This window comes from Podarcis pityusensis, assembly GCF_964106645.2.
Source record: "Podarcis pityusensis genome assembly, chromosome: 4".
Lineage (NCBI taxonomy): Eukaryota > Metazoa > Chordata > Lepidosauria > Squamata > Lacertidae > Podarcis > Podarcis pityusensis.
This window is the reverse complement of record NC_138027.1, coordinates 72,924,238-72,944,633: the sequence shown is the minus strand read 5'-3', so window position 1 is coordinate 72,944,633 and position 20,396 is coordinate 72,924,238. Positions and strand designations below refer to the sequence as shown.

General features: G+C 42.3%; 1 protein-coding gene across 5 annotated transcripts in view; it reads left to right on the top strand.

Annotated features, from left to right (window-relative positions):
• The first annotated feature begins 48 nt into the window (after positions 1-48).
• Positions 49-20,396, top strand: part of LOC308474807 (cohesin subunit SA-2-like) — a 58,705-nt gene continuing 38,357 nt past the window's right edge. Inside the window, exons 1-14 of one of the 5 annotated variants that reach the window (XM_081001288.1) lie at positions 58-184; positions 1,062-1,177; positions 3,582-3,749; positions 6,149-6,310; positions 7,448-7,532; positions 8,633-8,779; positions 8,866-8,962; positions 10,665-10,741; positions 11,516-11,587; positions 13,267-13,471; positions 15,172-15,323; positions 17,239-17,312; positions 17,686-17,809; positions 19,645-19,743. In XM_081001288.1, coding sequence (XP_080857414.1) covers positions 3,706-3,749; positions 6,149-6,310; positions 7,448-7,532; positions 8,633-8,779; positions 8,866-8,962; positions 10,665-10,741; positions 11,516-11,587; positions 13,267-13,471; positions 15,172-15,323; positions 17,239-17,312; positions 17,686-17,809; positions 19,645-19,743 — 1,338 coding nt within the window. In that variant the 5' untranslated portion in view covers positions 58-184; positions 1,062-1,177; positions 3,582-3,705. Of the gene's footprint in view, positions 185-1,061; positions 1,178-3,581; positions 3,750-6,148; positions 6,311-7,447; positions 7,533-8,632; positions 8,780-8,865; positions 8,963-10,664; positions 10,742-11,515; positions 11,588-13,266; positions 13,472-15,171; positions 15,324-17,238; positions 17,313-17,685; positions 17,810-19,644; positions 19,744-20,396 lie in introns of all 5 variants that reach the window. The other 4 variants (XM_081001290.1, XM_081001289.1, XM_081001291.1 and 1 more) reach the window with 4 other exon arrangements.

Below are 20,396 nucleotides of genomic sequence, written 5' to 3'. Positions count from 1 at the left end.
GTTCCAAAGCGGAAATCTCGTTCCTATTGGGTAAGTCGCGGCACGTGATGAGGAGGGATCGGGGAGCTTCGAGCGACTTTTGAGGGCGGGGCTCGTGCCGCTGCTGTGATTGAACGCCGGGGCGGGCCGCTCCGCCCGTGTCAGAACCGGGCCTTCGCCTGGGCCGTTGTCGGCCAGCAGAAGGGTAGGGGGGCGCGCTCGCGGGCGGGCGGGCGGGTAGTGTCCGGGCTGAGGAGGGACGCGCTTGCGCGACGCCGTTGGCTCCCTTGCTTGCGCAACGCTCCGCGCGCGTGACCCGCCGCGTTCTCGGTCGTCGCCCCTTTCCATCTCTTTCCGCCTTGCGCGGCGAATTTCTCTTCCTTTCTGCTCCTGCTTCTCCCGCTTCGTTGCGCTCTGCTCCACTTCGCAGCCTCTTCGCAGCTTACAAGGTTGGGTGGGAGTTTCCGAACAGGGCAGGAATTCAACCGCTGGAAGTTTTTTGCACCCTATTGCGGCCCCTCCCACCCACCTGCCCCGTGTGAAATTTGTACCTGTTGATTTTCTGGTGTGGTTAAGGACACAGGAGTCTCAACCCCCCGCCCCCCCGAATGACGACAATCTCATCTTGTTGTTTGGGAATATCTTTTTTTTGCATTCAAATCTTGCCTTGCTCCTTCCCACGAACATACTTTCCTTTGCCCTGGCTGGGGAAACCTAGCCAGATGGGCGGGGTATAATTAATGATAATCATAGTAATCATTCCGTATTGGGGTTGTACTTCCTCTTTAGCTGCAGTCATGATAACTGTAAAAATATTTCCTTTTCTGAATTATATGCCCTATTCTAAACAGCTGTAGGTTTCTCTCCATCCCCCCCTTTAAAAAAATCTCTTTTTTAAAAGGGGATTATTTTCTCTTTGGTAAATCGTATTTATATAGCAATCTCTTTTTTCTGTGTATTATATTTCATAACGCACGAAGCAACGGTTTCAAAGGAAGTAGATGTAGAATGAATTTTGTCACTGTGCCACTTGTAAAATGTTCGTTCTTTCTTTCTTTACCCACCAACTTTTTCCTCCCAAGGAACTCAAAGGCGGTGTACAGGGTTCTCCATTCCCCATTTTATCGGCAAAACAACCTTCTGAGGCACATTAGGTTGAAAGACAGTGACTTGGAGAATTTCAGTAGAAATTAAGGAGGTAAGAAGAAACCTGTTGGATCAGACGAAAGGCCTATCTAGGCCAGCTTTCCTGCAGGCAGGTGCATCTAATAGGCCTACAGGCAGGTCTATGAAGGTGATCATTCTCCCTGGCTGTTGCCAGCCTCCCCTCGTAACTATTTAGTGGCATGAAATCTTGAGGGTCCCATTTAGCCCTAATCAGCTTTTAAAGACATCTTAGCCTGTGGTCATCATAACCACATATTTATTTTTTATTCTACAGTCATACCTCTTGTTACGTTCGGTTCAGGTTATGTCTTTTCAGGTTGCGTCCCGTGGAGACCTGGAAGTACTGGAAAGGGTTACTTTCCGGTTTCGCCGCTCACGCATGCACAGACGCTCAAAATGTATTCATGCACAGAAGCGGCGAATTGCGGCACGCGCAGACACGCAGATGTGGGTTGCGTTTTGCTCATGTTTTGAACGGGGCTCCGGAACGGATCCCGTTCGCAACCAGATGTACCACTGTATTAAGCACCTTTCTTCCGTAATGGAACACAGGGTGGTGTACATGTGGTTCCTTGATTACACCCTATGTGAAGAAACATTTTCGTATGTCTGTCCCAAATGTATTCCAATCAAAGTTTTGCCACAGGTGGCCTCCCTGTGACTTGAAACTTCAATGCATAATAATAATAATACTGAACTTTGTATAGTGCTTTCCTGCATTCATGCACATTGTTTAGTTGTTATTTTTAAGCAACCTTGGAAGCCTAATTAAGCACATTGTTCTGCAGCCCAAGACCTCATTCATTTTGGCAACAAGAGCAACAACAACAGCAACAACAACATGATAAAAAATAAAGCAGACATGTGCTGAGGTGCCTAGATCGGGGTACAAATAGCTTTCTTTCCTTCATCTGATTGCTCATTTGGTGTGTGCAGTGGGGCTAATAAGCAGATTACAGCTGGTCTGCCTGGATCAGTTGTGGAGGGATGTTTGCCAATGTGTGTGCATGCAAGGTTGTGGGGTTGGTTGCACGCAATTTCGGCCCCAACCACTAATCTCATGCCAATCCTGAAGGGATAGTAAAAGCACCTGACTTCCTTAAAGTATCCTGGTAATTCATAACATCCTTAGAAAACTACAGCTCTCAGGATACTTTGGGGGAAGTCATGCCCTTTTAATGTGTGGCTTGCACACAGCCCAATAAAGATAAGTAAAGCTGGAGGTTGGTGGCGGGGAGAGAGTTCACCTAGTGAGATTTGAACAGATTCATAACCTAGTCTCCTAGTTGCTATGCTACAACAGCTTAGAACAGCTTAGTTTATGAGCAACTTGGATTAAGAACACTGCAAACCCGGAAGTAGGTGTTTTGGTTTGTGAACTTTGCCTCGGAAGGAGAACATGTTTTGCTTCCTGTCGAGTGTGTTTGTAAATTGAGTCCCCCGCTGCTATGGGAAAGCACGCCTTGGTTTAAGAATGCTTTGGTTTAAGAACGGACTTCCGGAACGGATTAAGTTCGTACAGTCATACTTCCGGATAAATATGCTTCAGGATAAGTATTTTCGGGTTGCGCTCCGTGGCAACCTGGAAGTAACGGAGCACATTACTTCTGGGTTTCGCCGCTCGCACATGCGCAGACGGTCAAAATGATGGCACACGCATGTGCGGAAGCGGCAAAACACGACCTGCACACTTGCAGATGCGCAGTCGCGTTTTATGTTCTGTTCAGGATGCAAACGGGGCTCCAGAACGGATCCCGTTCGCATCCCGAGATACCACTGTACTGTACTACCACTCCTGTCTTAAGACACAAAGTATCTATGAAGAAAACTATGTTACTGTTTTACTATAACATACACTATGTTATGAAATTATTGCTGTGTTACTATGAAATTGTTCTGTAGTGTTTGTCTCAATTTTAAAATTTATTTATTTAATTTTTATGCTGCCCTTCCTCTGAGGATCACAGGGGCAGTTTACAATATAAGAACACAAAAATGCATAACATAGTATCAAACAAAAACAGTAACCCTCCCACTTAACCAGAGGCCTGGGAGAAATGCATTCCTGTTTCTTTGTTGTAAGCTGCTTTGAGCAGGATTTTTCTTGTGGAAGAGTGGCATGCAAATGAAATTAATGAATGATTGACCTAATAATGTTGCGAAATAGTGTAATCTCTGGTTATGTTTCAATAATGATTTCTGTGTAACACAAAAGATTGCATACTGCATGTTGAATGATGGCTGGTCTTCAGAAATGCTATTATTTCAGCGACTTTTGTCTTGTGGGATTGTAAGTAATGCCGATTAGATTCTCCTCTTAGCCATGTTGCTAAAATTTAATTGTACTGTTATATTTTTGAACTGCTGCTATTAACATATCATATTGTAATTTTATGGTATGTATTGTCTGCTTTTTTTTAAAAAAAATTGTACAGTTCTGCTGTTCTGAAGAGAGCTGAAGAAAATGAATTTGAATTGCTGTTGCAAATATTCTTTTTCATGATGAAGCGTCTGATCAGAATGACTTGCTTTCTGTGCTGCTGAGAGGATGTAGTGAAAATGATAGCAGAGCCCAATTCCGTTGCTAATCTTCCCAACCACAAGTAAGACTTTTGACAGTAACGTACAGAACTTATCTTGTTGTTTTTATTGAGAAGTTTATAGCACGTGTTTCCTGTTGGGTTTTTTTTTTGTGGTCTGGAGTGGTGTGTGTGTGCTCATATGTTAAAAATGTTGCTTGTCAGTTTATATTTTTAATATGATACAATTATATAGTTTCATGTTTAATATATCTTAACATTTAACAACACCAGCAAAACTTAGTAAGATCAGAGTTAAAATAAGAAGGAATCTGCTAGGATAAAATATAACACCAGGTTGGAGAAGGTTGAGTTAGAATAATTTAGGGTTGCCAGGACAAACTCCAAAGTTGTTGAATATAATGTCTGAATTGACAAATCATCAAAACTGACTCGGAAGTTGAGTGACGGTAAAAGTAGTTTGTGCAGGTACCTCCATAAAAAGTGGAATGCTGGCCAAATGCAAAATGGTAGCAATCAAGTGGCCTCTAAACCACAGTTTGCCTATAGATTTGTAAGTTCAGACCATGGTTTATGTTCCCAGCAAGAGTTAGCCACAAACTCTAGCTTGGCATGGCTGGCTCATGCAGTGTTGCTCTCCAACTTTTTCTGAGTACCCTGCATTTGGGTCAAAGTTCAGTGGAAGTTGAGCCATCTGGTTTTGGTTGTGGGACTATTTTACCCTAACTTTTAGCCTGGTATGGCAGGTTGTTGTTTTTTTAAACTTGGAGGAAGGCAGCAGAAGGCTTATAGGCTACACCTACTTTGCAAAGCCTTTCCCCTGTCAGAAGCATTTCCTCCCATTTCTCCTTCAGACAGCAGCACATGCTGTACAAATTGGAAGAAAAGCATTGGTGAGCCAGATATGGCCTATGGGTTGCTGACCCCTGCTTTGACTTGTGTTTGTATGTTCAATTTGTGAAGCAGAGGTTAAAGGAAGCTAGAGACTGATTTATGGATGGAGAGTTAAATACCCTCCCCGCCCCACGGCCCCATGATGTAAAGCGTATACCCTCTCCTATTTTGCTTTGGTTGAATAGCTGCAAAGTATGTAAGCACTTCTCGCTTTGAGACATATGTAACGTGTAAAGTTGCATGTGGACAGAAGTAGTGGTGGCTGGTGCCCATTGGACGAGAAGGCCAAAGATAGGCAAAGCCAGAACCACTGACCAGCATCTTGGTGTAATGTGAACAGTGGGTTAAATTACAGAGTGTTTGACCCATGTCTTGAGTTAGCACATCCCCTGTGCATTCTGGATGCTCTGAGATAAGAGTGACAGGTGCCCTGAGTTACCTATCAACACCAGCAAGGTCGAGTTTATGACTTGTAGAATCATTCACCCTCCCATTGGTTCAGGAACGTAGAGGCAGACATAATAGTCTGTAGGGCATGTATCTCATTACATCCTTGTTCTAGGGTCTGACTCTGAATCTCTGAGAGTCAGGGGAAGAGGCTGGTTGTTGTTTTTTTACACAGCAGTGTTAGATAGCATGGTGATAGTGTTTGTGGATCTGTTCAAAGACCAGAAGGGACAGTATATAGTAGATAGTAGTGTTTAGCTTTGTCTTGTCCCTGGAGGCAACAATCACTTTGCTACTTTGAGCAGTATGGGAGAGGAGTTTCCCCCTTAACTGGGGACTCTGGAGGAAGCTGTTCTGCTGGGAGCAGATAATCTCTAAAGGCTCTCCTGGGGCACTGCATGCTCGTCTGATACCTCACACTGGTTGAGGTGTGGTGAACTACCAACTGTCTTCCAAAATTCATCAACAAGGCAGGGTGAACTAATGCTAGGTTTACACCCATCTTCACCTCCGTTGAGTTCTATAAGGATGTCACAGAGACTAAGGGTGGAAGGTGACAATTTTAAGAAAGAAGGCAGACAGGTTGGGGGCTAGTTGAGGGCAGACTGAGGTTGGTGGGGCAGTGATCCATTCACCCTATTGGAACAGCATCTCCTGGAAGAAGTGAGGAAAGCTAGGGTAAAAATCATGTGAGTCATTGGCATTTATTAGTGCTAATTTGAGTGAGGAAGGCAGTGTCTGGATTTGCTACTTCTTTCTTTATCTTAATAGACAGCACAAGCCCAAACAAGTAAGCTAGCCTGTGTGTTTGTCCATGCAGAGGTTGGGAAATTTTTATAGAACTCTAATTCACTTGAAAAAAGGATAGGTTTTGTTTTGTTTTAAGAAGGTAGACCAAAAAAGTTTCTGTGATTGGGATTATTTAACACCCCCCCCCCAAATCTTCAGGGTATAGTGAATTTCAAAGTGGCATCATTGACATGGTTTCATAGTATGCAACAGACTAGATGTTACAAAGGAAATATGTAAACAGTTTCCTGTTTATTTATATTATGAATAAAAAGTGGAAGTGGTAGAGTGACTGCTTAACCCTGACATCTTTTGCTTTTTGTCTGTTTAAGAAATGCTGGGCAGCATCCAACAGAAATCAACACGTACAATGGGACTTCCAGTTTAGCTTCTTCTCCAACCGTATGTGTCTCCAAAATCTGTTCTGGACAGTCCCCGAACCTTACGGATCAGATTTTGGGGGAGCGCAAGCAGGAGACTGCAGGGGGAGAAGAGTAAGTTGAAGCTCTCTTGTGCTACATTGGATTTCACATCCACTCTTGAAGCTGTTTTGTCTCCCACGGGGAAAATGATAAGGGAACATATATCTTTTTCTCCGTGGGGAAAAAAAAAGTGACTGGTGGAAATTTTTAATGGACAAAAAGCAGGGAAGGGGTTCAGCATCCCCTTTGCTCCTGATTGCAGTTTCCTGCAGTTGCTTTTCATTCATAAGAAGTTGTGACTTCTGTGTAACGTGTAGTTTGGCCCTTTGTTGCCTATAGTTGCAACAACACAAGACAACTAATTAGTTTGCCCTGTAAAAAGAAAAACATTAAAAAAACCCCTAAAAACTGATAAAATATTAGCTCCTAATATTCAGCATTTCCTTTCAGGGGTTTTGAGTCAGCTTAAGTAGCAACTTGGTCCTCAAAAGCACCTTAAAGTGCAATCCTCTATATATATATATATATATATATATATATATATATATATATATAGGATATATATGTATATGTATATCTGGAGGGATGATAATGCTGCAATCCTATACAATTATTTGGGAATAATTAAGTTCTGATGAACTGGAGTTCATCAGAACTTAATTATTCCCAAATAATTGTATAGGATTGCAGTTTTATCATCCCTCCAGATAGGTGATTTTTTTTTTTTTAGTGGGTATATTCTGCAACATGTCATTGGTGTAACAGTAGTTTGTTATCAGTGGATTCGTACTAGACTGTGTGCACATCATTAAACTTGATTGGTTATTCTGTGATGCTTTCCCCATGTTACCGTATTATTGCCATCTGGAGGGGGCACTCTTGCACTAGAATGTGACAGAAATAGGACACACACCCCTGGAATATTTATGGTATGAAAAGTTACAGGATTTCAGCAGGAAACTACAGAACGTGCACTGATTGCAAACAAAGCTGTATGTCCACCCCAGAACTTTTACAGGCACAAACAGTATTGAAAGAAGCATCACATATAACCACCTTGATACCATCAGGAGCGTTAATAATCATGAATACACAAAATAAAGGACGTGTGGAGGGAACTCTAGGATAACAGTTCTTAAAGCCCGCAACTCAATAGAGATTGCTCTCTTTCTTCAAACGATCTTTCTTTTTCTTCTTCTAATGACTCAGAGAAAATGGGATCCATGAGGAGGTTGTCTCTGAATCTACAGTGCAGAACGGCAGCTGCTTGAGAAATGGCAATGTTAAAACTTTTGTAAGTTTCTGTTATGTTCTATAATTTCACTAAGTGGACAGGAGAAGGAATGTGCTTCCCGGGATCTTGTTGTATTGTACGCAGAACTTAGGGTTAGATTGGGTATACAGGTGATTTATATTGTCTACAACTTGTATTGTCTACAACAATGATTTATATTGTGTACAACTGTTGAATGTCAGTAGTCCCATACCAACGCAAACAATCTCACATGATATTTGTGCATGCCCATAAATAGATCTCTTCCCGCCTTACAATTTTTAGGTATACATAAATGAATGTTGAGTGTCACTGAGTATCATCATTCACCAATGAATTTCCAGACATTCACACATTTGTGGAGAGGGAGAGAGAACGAAAGAAAGGGCAAGGAATTGGACTAGATGCCCCATGTTTTCCTTACTACTTTTATGTTTCTGCAGTTTCCCTCTGATTGAAGTATATGCAGTTGAAATTATTTGCTATTAAGTTGCATATAATGTAAGTGAATTTACTCCGCAAGGGATGGCTGACTTGACACATGCCTGTTCACCATAGAATAATAGAATTGTAGAGTTGGAAGGGACCCCAAGGTTCATCTAGTCCAGTGGTGGCCAAACTTGGCCCTCCAGTTGTTTTGGGACTACAGTTCCCAACATCCTGACCACTGGTCCTGTTCGCTAAGGATGATGGGAGTCGTAGTCCCAAAACAGCTGGAGTGCCAAGTTTGGCCAACACTGAATTCTAGTCCAATCCCCTGCAGTGCAGGAAACTCAGCTAAAACATCCATGACAGATGGTCGTCCAACCTCTGCTTAAAAACCTCCAAGGAAGGAGAGTCCACAGCATCCCGAGGGAGACCATTCCATTTGATTTCTGAGTGTGCGGGCATGATTTCAGGCATTTGGACACATGGTTACAATCTTCATTTGGAGAGCACATGCTAAGCACCACAATCCTAGCTCCTACAATGTAAAGATGTTAGCATGAGTCCCTGTGTCTGAACTGGGACCTCTAGCTTCAGAAATGATAGAGGGGCATTGTGTTTAAAGTAAGGTGAAATTTCTGACTGTGACCCGTGATAGCTCATTCATACAGCCACTTAACGCTTTATTGCTGTAGAGAGGTAAGAGAAAAATCCGAGAACAATGTGAAAACAGAAGAAGGCACCCTTCAGATGGTAGACGGCCAAACCAGCTGCAAAATGGAGAAGTGGTTGAAGCAGTTACGTTGTTTGAGGTGGTCATCATGGGCAAAAGCGCTATGCAGGTACATCAGCTTCCAAGGTTATGCGGGAGTTTGATACTGTCTGTTTCTAGTTTTTTAATCTGTTGCCTTTTTGCAATGTGGTTCAGTCTGTGGTAGATGACTGGATTGAAGCCTACAAAAACGATCGAGATGTGGCACTTCTGGATCTCATCAACTTCTTCATCCAGTGCTCAGGTTGCCGAGGTAATTTTTTATTCCCATGCTTTCTGAGGGCAACGATGTGTGTGTGTGTGTGTGTGTGTGTGTGAAGCTAATTCCTGTTTGGGGATCCTCTTAATTCAGAATCTGGCATGCGTTTGCTAAGATGTGGCTATTCCATATAACTCGGGTTCTGAATTTAGAGCTGTGGAAGCAGAAAGGTAGAGTAGAAATGCAGAGGAGAAGAAGTGGAGAAATAGATAGATGAGCATAACCACTAGTACAAATAGGTAAAGGGACCCCTGACCATTAGGTCCAGTCATGACCAACTCCGGGGTTGCGGCACTCATCTCGTTTTATTGGCCGAGGGATCCGGCGTACAGCTTCTGGGTCATGTGGCCAGCATGACTAAGCTGCTTCTGGTGAACCAGAGCAGTGCACGGAAACGCCTTTTACCTTCCCGCTGGAGCAGTACCTATTTATCTACTTGCACTTTGACGTGCTTTCAAACTGCTAGGTGGGCAGGAGCAGGGACCGAGCAATGGGAGCTTACCCTGTCGCGGGGATTTGAACCGCGACCTTCTGATCAGCAAGTCCTAGGCTCTGGTTTAACCCACAGCGCCACCCACGTCCCACTAGTACAAATAGTTGTGTTTAAAAGCTGTCTTAACCGGTGGTTGGAGAATAAGTCACACATTTAAAATGAGATATGGAAAGTTAAAAATATTGGCTGCGTTCACATGAAACGCTGAACTGTTGGTTTTTTAGCACAGAGGGAGGCTGCACTGTGCTTCCAGATGTTGTAAGAGAGCAGCTTCCACCAACCCCAGCAAGCGGGATCAGGGATCCTGGGAGTTCAAAAATAGATGGCACTGCATTAGCTATTCTTAGTTTTAGCACTGTGTGCATATGGTTATACCCTGTAGGGTGGGGGCGGTGTTGCTTAATTGGCTTCCTGAGGTGGAGGTCACTGCCAGTAACAGAGAGGGAGAGGGGCAATGCGGCAGGGAGGCTGGCACGGTGCAGGCGTAGCAGTGGGAATGTTGGATTGGCTTTGCCACTGCGCCAACACCACAGTGACCTCTCTGCTGCCTTTCCTCTCTCCTTGTTGGTTACTGGCAGCAACTTAATGCATCAGAAAGTAACTATGGTCCACACTGATGGCCTGCTACTGCAAGCATGGATTGGAATGAGCCTGGGACTGACGATCGGAAAGCTGGGCGGTGGGGGAGACTTGGAACAATTTGAGACTCCCTCTCCCCATTTCCATTTCCGTCTAGGTTTTTTTCTAGGCCTTCACATTCCCATCTGAGACCCCCCCCAAAGTGTTGCATTTGCACCCCCCCCACTTTCCTCTCCTCCACCTCCTGACTGGCTAGAAATATTATTACAGGTATTTCGCATCATTTGCTTATTTCACATACATGATCACAGCTTTTCCTGGGTGGGGAAAAATACATTGATAAATGAAGGGCAGAGGATGTCCACTCTCAATTTATTTATTTACACACACATCTCATGCATGGAAAGCTGTGATCACAGGTTCCCTGGTGATGGACTTCGGGAAAGGAGGCATGAGGACTTTGGCAAGGTTCTGGAACCCTTGTGGTTTCCTTCCCAAACCTAGGAAGGAATTCCTGGCTTTTAGAGTCATGTATATTCAGAGACCTTGTTTTAAAAGAGAGTTTGTCTCTATGCTGGCATACTTTGTTCAGTTAAATTTTTATTTCTATGGTTACTTACGTAGGAATGGTAACGGCAGAAATGTTCCAAAGTTCGCAGAATTGCGATGTGATGCAGAAAATGACAGAGACATTTGATGAGGTGGGTTCTGCTTGTATGAGAACACTTTTAAGCTGCTGATTGTAGATAAGCTTATTCAGAAGTCTTAAATTGTTTATTTTGTAAATATATAGATAGATATATAGATACGTACACACACTCACCGCTGCATTGTATAACTATATCATAGTGGTTTAACAACAACCTTAAACCATAAAAACACTGTTTAATTTTATATAACTTCCCATCAATAGATATAATGCATCTTAAAAGAAACGATGCAATATCTAAACTTGGAAATATCTAATTAAACACAATTTTATGTTTTGTCCAAGCTGGGAAACTCTGCCAGTTCGGAACATTGTCATATATTAAACCAGCTTCCCAGTTGACAAAATGGTTAACTGCTCATGCTGCAAGAGTACAAACAAAGGGTCTATATGTGTGTGCAGAAGGCAGATCCATATATTTTGCTTTTCAGGCGAAAATACATGATTGGCCAAACTGTGTGGAGTGGGAGGTATTATGTGCTACAGTGGGTATCAGCTTGGCACAAGGATAACAGCATCTGATCCCACTTACTCTCAAAGGAATGAAAGCTTTGTTCAGTCACCCAGATCCTTAGCTTTATTGGTGTTGCACCGTGCACAAGTAGCCTACCCTTTAGCTGACTTTAGCTATTGCACACAGCTTTGCACATGAGGTCACGGTGAACCTTAAAAACTTGGGTTTTACTGTGCTTGTTTATTCCTGTTAATTATATTTGTTTGGCAATGCTGTTGCTTCAATTCTGTTTTGCCTCTCTATATCTTGTAGGCAACTGGATTGCAGTATAAAAAGTTCATGGCCTATCCCTGGATCTTGACGGTTACTTGGCCAGTGGATATGGTAACGCTTTGCATTTCTTTTATATTCCGCCTCTCTTCCATTGGAACTTATGATAGGGTACTGGGGGTTCCCAGGGTGTATCCTATCCAGTCACAGGCCAGATCAAGCTTCAACAAGGCTGTTTTTTTCGCTGCTTTACCTATCCCAAAACTGATTCCAGGGTCTTTCTGTGAGCATAAGCCAGTTTTGAGATGTGTAAAACTCCCAACGGGAGTGCTCTAGTTATTCATTTATTACCCGTTTTGCAAAATTATTAGCAATGTCTCCTGCTTCCTCTTTCCACTGAGTTGCATAGCACTCTTCAGCTCTCTTCCCTTTAACCAAATAGTCCAGAATGACCTTCATGCAAGGAGGCAAAACACAGACAATCAGTGAGGATTGTTGCGAAACTTAAGACCTAGGCAGTGCTCCTTTGATTATATTCCTGGATCAGACTGCCACCCTCAGCCGTCATAGTGCAGGGAAGAGGGAGATGTGGGAAGTAGTGTTCCAGTGCTGAAGCCTGAAGCTAGTATAGTCCTTCTCTGAGCTGATGATGAGGGCTAAGGTGGCAGCTGCTGCTTGGGCTGGCTTTTAGCCGTATTAGTTCTGTGCATGGAAAGTAACTTGTACAGAATTCCATGTGCATCAGAAGAGGATGGGGAGAAGCTTTCCTCTTGCTCACAGCACTAGAACTTGAGTTTATCTAGTGAAGCTAAAAATCGGAAGTAGTTAAACTATGGAACACACTCTTACAAAATGTAGTGACCAGAGGATCCTTCTAGTACAGTGCTAATCTCTTGTACAGTACAGTCCTACCTTGGTTTTCAAACAGCTTAGTTCTTGAACATTTTGCCTTCTGAACGCCTCAAACCCGGAAGTGACTGTTCCAGTTTGCAAGCTATTTTTGGAAGCCTAACGACTGATGGGGCTTTCAATTAGCTGTAGGAACTTCCTGCAGTCAGTCAGAAGCCATACTTTGGTTTCCGACCGTTTTGGAAGTCGAACGGACTTCTGGAATGGATTTCATTCGACTTCCAAGGTACGACTGTATTATTTTGTGCAGTGAGCTTGGGGGAAGGAACAGGCAGGAAGGGTAACCGTGTCAGATCACTAACTCTTTGGTACATTTTTGTCTTCTGGATGCATTTCCCATACACTTGGTCACTGTACTCCATGCTCTGTGAACTTCCAGACTGTATATGGAACCACTCTTGAAGATGACTCAGGAACTTCAACTGGTCCAAAATGCAGCAGCCAGATTACTACTTCCTGTGGTCCCTTTTACAATTCCCATAATATCTGTTTTGAAACAGCTGCACTGTGGATGTCAGTTTGTTCCGAAGTCCCAATTCAAGGTGCTCACATTAGCGTTGGATGTAGGCACCAAAAAACGTGAAAGATTCCTTCCTTCCTTACAGAACGTATTTGGTGTTAAGATCAGCAGAGGGTGCACTCTTGGTCATTCCACTACCTTTGGAAGTTCTTATGGTGAAGGGTGGGCAATAACTCAAATAATCATGATAAATAAGTAGGATAAGTTTTTGTCATAGGGGGTTGTTGGGTGGTTTCTGGTTTTGTATTTTGATTATGTATTTTGTGTTTTTATATTGTGATTTTACCCTGTGAACCACCCTGAGACCTGTGGGTATCAGGCGGTATACAGATTTAATTAACAACTTGTTTTACACCTCTTGTAGGATGATAAGGACTACCCGCTCGTGAAGGCAGGGCCCTACTGGAAGAAGTTCAGGACTAATTTTTGCGATTTCACTTCCGTATTGGTGCAGCAGTGTCAGTTCAGTATCCTCTATGACAACTATTTGATGGACACCATCATCTCTCTCCTTTCGGGCCTGGCAGAGTCCATGGTCAGAGCATTCCGGCACACCAGCACATTAGCAGGTAGGCACAACTGGACCTGTCAAGATTTTTCAGAAGTAGTACATTTGGTAGCTTGTACTGGTGAAGCCGGTTAAGGTGTAGGGCAGGGGTGTCCAAACTTTTAAGAGGGCCAGATTTGATGAAGTGAAGGGCCCTGAGGACCGACCAAAGGGCCGACCAGGAAATAAACAGCCACAGAGGCCGGATTAAACTGACTGGTGGGCCGGATTAGGCCCCCACAATGGACTTTGGACATGCCTGGTGTAGGGTTTGAGCAGGGATAGGTTGTCAGCAGGTCTATTCCGGTCAGCCTGATTTTCGTATGGTGCAGCTTTTCCGATCACAGCGCTGCAGCAGTTAAAAAAGGAGACCTTGCCAGTTTCCCCACATCTCTCATTTCAGCTGTTCGGGTCACTATTGTGGGAAGTTTCAGAGTATAGTTTACTCGGTAGTGACTGCAAAACTTCAAGATAAACATTAACAAATATATAAAGTAGTCACTGGTCATATTTTAATCACATTAGGAGTTCCTGATTATGTATTGTAAAATAAACCTCTGCCAAAATATTAAGTAAAAAAAGGGACCAAGAACTCATTACTTTTATTCCAAGAAAAGAAAATAATTCCATAACCAATACAAATTATACAACTCACATCCATGATTTTGATCAAGCAATGAAGCAAAATGACTACTTCAAAAAAGTTTTTTTTTAAAATATTTTTATTACTTTTTTCAGATACAGATGTACAGTCAGCATAAGAAAATAACAGTAGTAGAAAAAGAAAAAAAAAGCAAAAGAAAACCATTTTTCCAGAGTGTTTCCTCATAACCAACTGGACTTCCCCACATCTCCCTCACCCTGCATTCTTTACAATAAAGATATCAGCAAATTATTACCTTGTTTCATGCATTCTTTTGTACTTTCAAATAGTTATACTTTATGTTTAAAATACTTATTATCTGATTACTTTACCTTAAAATAAATATGATGTTACTTTAAACATTAGTCCTTTCATAATTATAACTTAGTTTCCATATCACCGAATCTTATTGCTGAAGCTAAATTTTCTAAATCATGCAAACTCTTAACATTCATATAACTTATAATATTTTTGTAGATAGTCTTTGAATTTTTTCCAATCCTCTTCCATTGTTTCTTCTCCCAAATCTCGGATTCTGCCAGTCATTTCGGCCAATTCCATATAGTCCATCAACTGCGTCTGCCACTCTTCCAGTGTGGGCAAATCTTGTGTCTTCCAATATTTTGCAATTAGTATTCTTGCTGCTGTTGTAGCATACATATAAAAAGTTCTATCCTTCTTTAACACCTTCTGGCCGACAATGCCCAGGAGAAAGGCCTCTGGTTTCTTGGGAAAGGTGTATTTAAACACCTTTTTTAACTCATTATGAATCATTTCCCAGAAGACCTTCACTTTTGGGCAAGTCCACCAGAGGTGAAAGAATGTCCCTTCAGCCTCCTTACATTTCCAACATTTATTGTCAGACAAATGATATATCTTAGCAAGCTTGACTGGGGTCATGTACCACCTGTATATCATTTTCATAATATTCTCTTTCAAGGCATTACATGCCGTAAATTTCATACCAGTGGTCCATAACCTTTCCCAGTCTTCAAACATAATGTTGTACCCAATGTCCTGAGTACTTCAAAAAAGTTTTTTGAAACACATAAAATTTATGGATTTTTCTTTGTTTCCAGCTATGAAGCTTCTAACAGCACTTGTAAACCTCATTGTAAGTATAGATGTCAGCAAGCATAACCTGGAAAGATTATACGAGGTAGAAAAAAGCAGGACTACAGGCAAAAGGACCAATACTAGACTGGACCAGCTAGAGAAGAAGAAAAAAGAGGTAGGAGAAATTTCCCCTTGGAAATCGATGACAGTTTGTAAAAATGCCTATTTGTAATTGCTGGTTACTGGATTTCAATTTGAGGTGGTCGGCAGTGAGCGGCTCACCCCAAACGTTTTCCTATTCTCCCAATCTAAGGAGAGGAAATGAATTCTGAATAACTGATTGGCATAGTGTTGTTTGTTTCACCATATTGCAACATGGTGCTAGAATGTGAAGGTTGCGTTGAATACTGGTACAGGGCCCCCTAAAGACTCTCAAAACTCATGTGCCAGTCATGTGTATTCACTCAGAGTGTGACAATCCCGAAACAAGATGGCATTTGTGGTGTGAAAAGGCATGGATTACTTGGGTGGAGGATCGCAAAGTTATCCAATAGCCTTTGCTTTAGTGAGTGATCAGACCACTTTACCTGGTAGTGGGTGACTCCAGTGGGGGGGTGGGGGAAGACCTAAGACCGCAGGATTTTTTCCCCAAGTAAAGTTTCTAAATGAAGCTTCCTTTATTTCCAGTAACAATCCTTCTGGTTACCACACTTAAACAGAGCTCTTAGCTAGCAGCGGGTTTCCTAATTTTTAAAAAATTGTTACAGTACTAATTCATGCGTATTTACAACCACACACCTAAAAGTGGCCAGCCTTTAGTTTTATCTGACTCTGTTCCCAAGGCTGGAGTTCAGGTGTGCACATGCTGTTTGATCTCCAGTTCGTTGTGAGGTGGAGTTGGCTTGTGATGTGGTTCTGGAGTTTGATGGCCACTACCCCCTAGACATAGCCACGACTTGGTTTGTCTTTTTGGCATGCTCTCCTATTCCCTAAAGTAGCATCTCCACCCAGCCCAGTTCATCCCAGACACTGAGGTCCAGCTCTGAGGGCCTTCTGGCAGTTCCCTCACTGTGAGAAGTGAAGCTACAGGGAACCAAGCAGAGGGCCTTCTTGGTAGTGGCGCCCGCCCTGTGGAACACCCTCCCATCAGATGTCAAGGAAATAAACAACTATCTGACTTTTAGAAGGCATCTGAAGGCAGCCCTGTTTAGAGAACTTTTTAATGTTTGAAGTTTTATCACTTTTTATTATTAATAAAAAAGGGGAAACCCAGCCAGATGGGTGGGGTAGTAGTAGTAGTAGTAATAATAATAATAATAATAAGTAATAATAATATAATTCCTTGCCCCCACCAGGTGCTGACATGGTCCTTTGCTCCTTAAGGGGGAATTTCCCCATAGAGCTGTTCTTAGTTCCAACAGTCTTGTTTGTGGCTGTCTGGACTATTTTCCTGAAGGGTTTTTTTTTAACTGTGCCATCCAAAGTTCAGTAGTTGCATCAGATCAGCTGTGTTGTCAGTGTTTACACACATCTTCTTCCTCCAACCCCAGCATCCATCCTTATCTTGTTCCAGTCTTTCCTGCATCTTGGAGAGCGAGATCACCCTGAAACCCTTGGCCTTGCTTTCAGCCATTTTTGAAAGGAAAAAACCAAGTATTCCTGCTCCCCCCCTCACACACAAGGCTATGTCTTTATCTATACTTAGAACATAGAACCAAGCCGATTACCACAGTCATCACAGTTTTGATTAATAAAAAGTGTAAAAAATTGTACAGGCAAGCATTACATTTGATTATGGGATAACATTAGCCCTGTTGTTCCGCTATTCATTTACAAGTGAAGATTAAGATGTGAACCAACAGGTTAAATAAATACTAGTGATGAAGCAGGTAGTCTATTTGAGTTATTGAGGAAAGGAAAAAATATATAACTAGCTTCTGTTGTATCCTTATCCCTTCCAACATTTCATTATATCTCAATATGAAAAAAATGAGGTGGTATTTAATCTGTGCAATTTCAGTAAAATGAGATTAAGCATAGAAATAAGGCCTTGCCTATAGGAAGAGACTGTTCAATTGTTTTCATTTCAGTATGAACAGAAACACCTGGACATAGAGAACATGATGAATGCTATTTTCAAAGGGACCTTTTTGCAACGCTATCGGTAAGAAACTTTTATGTACTTGGAAGGAGTCTCTGGTCAGGATATGGGCATCTCAAGGACAGACTGGATGATGGGATTCATTCTCCTTGGGGCTCCGTCACAGAATATGCATATTCTGCAACATCAAGTAATGGTCCTGCATATGTGATTGAAGGTTTCATGTCACTTTGCATGGCCTCAAGCACAGTACTTTTTGATAGAATGTTCACACATTCTACTGCCTGCCCTCACATATTGCTTAAGTGATAGCAAGTAATAGAATTTTTAAAATAACGTTTCAAGAATACTTTTGTTCTGTTGCATTTTTTCCTTAACAAAAATCTGTATTGCAATTAAACAGTGAACAGTGTTCCATTTTTATTTTATTTTAAAGTGATATTATTCCAGAAATCCGGGCCATTTGCATTGAAGAAATTGCCTGTTGGATGACAACTTATCCTGATCGGTTCTTAACGGATAGTTACTTGAAATACATAGGATGGATGCTGTATGATAAAGTGAGTATTTTTTTTTCTGGACAGTTGAGAAAAAAGTTAACGCAATCTGTTTTTCACAGGTAGAATCCCAAAAAGTTGAAAAAGTGATTTCTTTTTAATTGATATTTGAAATAACAAAGAAAGAAAGGGGGGTTTAAAAAAGAATGAGAGGCGAAGAGTGAGAGGAAAGAAAAAAGAAACCCATCAGCCTACAATAAAAATATAATAAGCATTAATGCATCCACCTTAATCTAAACATACAAAGTGGTACATGCCATTCAGATAGGTGTCTACATGAAACTGAGGTTTATAAGAAGTAGGTTAAAATATAGCAAGGGCAGTAATGTCCCAGAACACTGCATAATAAATGGGTGAGTGTTTATCTTTCGAACATTTTTATTTATTGAATTTACTGTATATCCCTCTGTTCCTCCCAAAAGAGTCCAGGGCAACGAACACATCTGAAGTTTTTAAAAGGAAGCATTCTAAAACTGTTAAAACCATGCTAAAAAACAGGGTTTTTTAGTTTGAAAAAGCATAGGCCTCTTGGTGACCATAAAGGAACACAAAATCTACCTTTGTTGCTTTGCCACTAATTTAATTTTGAAATACACAGACACCTATGGCTTTATAGATTTCTTGCATGACAACTCTTCTTTGTTGAAAAGGCATTCTTCTTTTGTTTTGCTTTTAAAGTACAGTACTTTGTTGCAACAATTGAACACAACACCGTATGTGCCTTGAGTGACGCAGGAGTGAGCCCTGTTGAGTTCAGTGGCAATTGATTCCAGGAAAGTGCAAATAGGATACAGGTTGGGGTTTATTTGTTTTTTGCCCCTTTAGGGAAAACCCCTAAAGAGTTCCCCTCTACTTCCATGAGGTTCCCCAGAGTGTGCTAATCACTCGCAATCCTGTTTCGATTACATAGCCACCTGATGTCACGGGACTGGCAAGAAACGCCTTTGAGTCGGCCGGGGGCGGGGGGGGGGAGGGAGGAGATGAGTCAGAGCCGGAACAGTCTGAAGGAGACAGAGAGGAAGTGACGGAAGGGGAAGAGGGAGAGAGCCAGGAGGCGGGAAGGCTCTCAGATGCTGAAGCAGAGCCCCAGCACCGCACAGGAAGTTCAGGAACAGACGTAGAGATTATGCCTGTGCCTTCTGCACAGGAAAGGAGAGGGTTAAAGCGCAAGAGGCATCCCATGAAGCTTCCCCGCCTTTTCTGTTGGAGGAGAAGCTGGAGAAGACCACTCCCCGAATCTGAACCGGACAATTCGGATGCATGATTGTACTGTGCTGCTTCTACATATGTAAAATAAAGAACTGTAAATATCTCTCTGAGTGAGCAGAAGGTGCTTATTGCGAAGAGCATACACAAGCCATCACATCTGAGCTCCTGAGTTTGCTACTCATATGCACAAGTGGGACCTGCAACAAAATATTGCAGCGTCGAGTGCTCTTGTTCAGGGTTCGAACCAGCTAGCCAACCATCTCCCAGTCCCCATTCCTCTTTCTGCTCTGGTTTTCCATTCCTTCCTTTCCTTTCATAGTAGGCATGTCCTGTTGGGTGGCCACTGAGTGTGATCAGCCCTCATCAGACTGTTTGGGGAGGTTTGTTTCCCTCTTATTCCCACCCACCCCGCTGCAGATTTTTGTAGTTCTGTAATTGTCAGGGTTACCTCAAGCCTGCTGATACCTCAGTTTTGTGCATGAATGGTGCTCTGTTGATTGCATAAAGGTCATAGTTTGGGGAAAATGTTCGCCAAGTGCCAATTGAATTTTTTTTGGTCCTTTGAATAACTCCAGTAGTTGCATAGTCTCATCTGTGAACTTCATCTTCTATTTCATCTTGTATTCCAGCAACCTGACGTCCGACTGAAGTGCCTTCAGGGCCTGCAGGGAATATTTGGCCAGAAAGCGCTGGGTTGTAAAATGGATCTCTTCACTTGCAGGTTCAAGGTGAGCTTGAACAATAAGTGTCTCCCAGATTGAATATTCTGGTTGGTTTGCCTTGGAGGGCTGATCGTTTACAAAACTGAACCCTGACTCCTGTATCACTTTAGGCCTATCAATGGTGTACAAGGTGTAAATTACATGTAACTTTAAATGGGAAGTGTTTTATAGCTGATATACAAGGGTATATTGTATATAGGCGACTTTAAATGACATGGTTTCCCTTCTGCCCGTGACCCAATGCTGGGAGTTTTAGTTTGGCCAGGGTGCTAGGGCTCGCTAGAATTCAGTTCCCAGGCTTCTCTGGGAAAAGGATGTGAGTTAAACTAGCTTTAGTCTATGCTTTAGACATAACCAATCTGTGAAGTTGGAAGATGCAAGCCTTCCTTTTTACATGTATGCTCCGTGGGATAGGCATGCTGTGGTTTTGCCATTATTGATGGAAAGCTGTTCCTAATTGCACAAAGTTACGATGACCGCCTGATCTCCAGTCTACATCCATTTAACACTAATGGAGATTCCTTGACTCTCAGGCAAGAGGCCTTAAAGGTTAGTGTTAAATGGATGTAGAAAGACAGATCGGAGCCTTAAAGGTTAGTGTTAAATGGATGTAGAAGGACAGATCGGAGCAGATTGGACTTGGTTTAGTATTCCTCTTT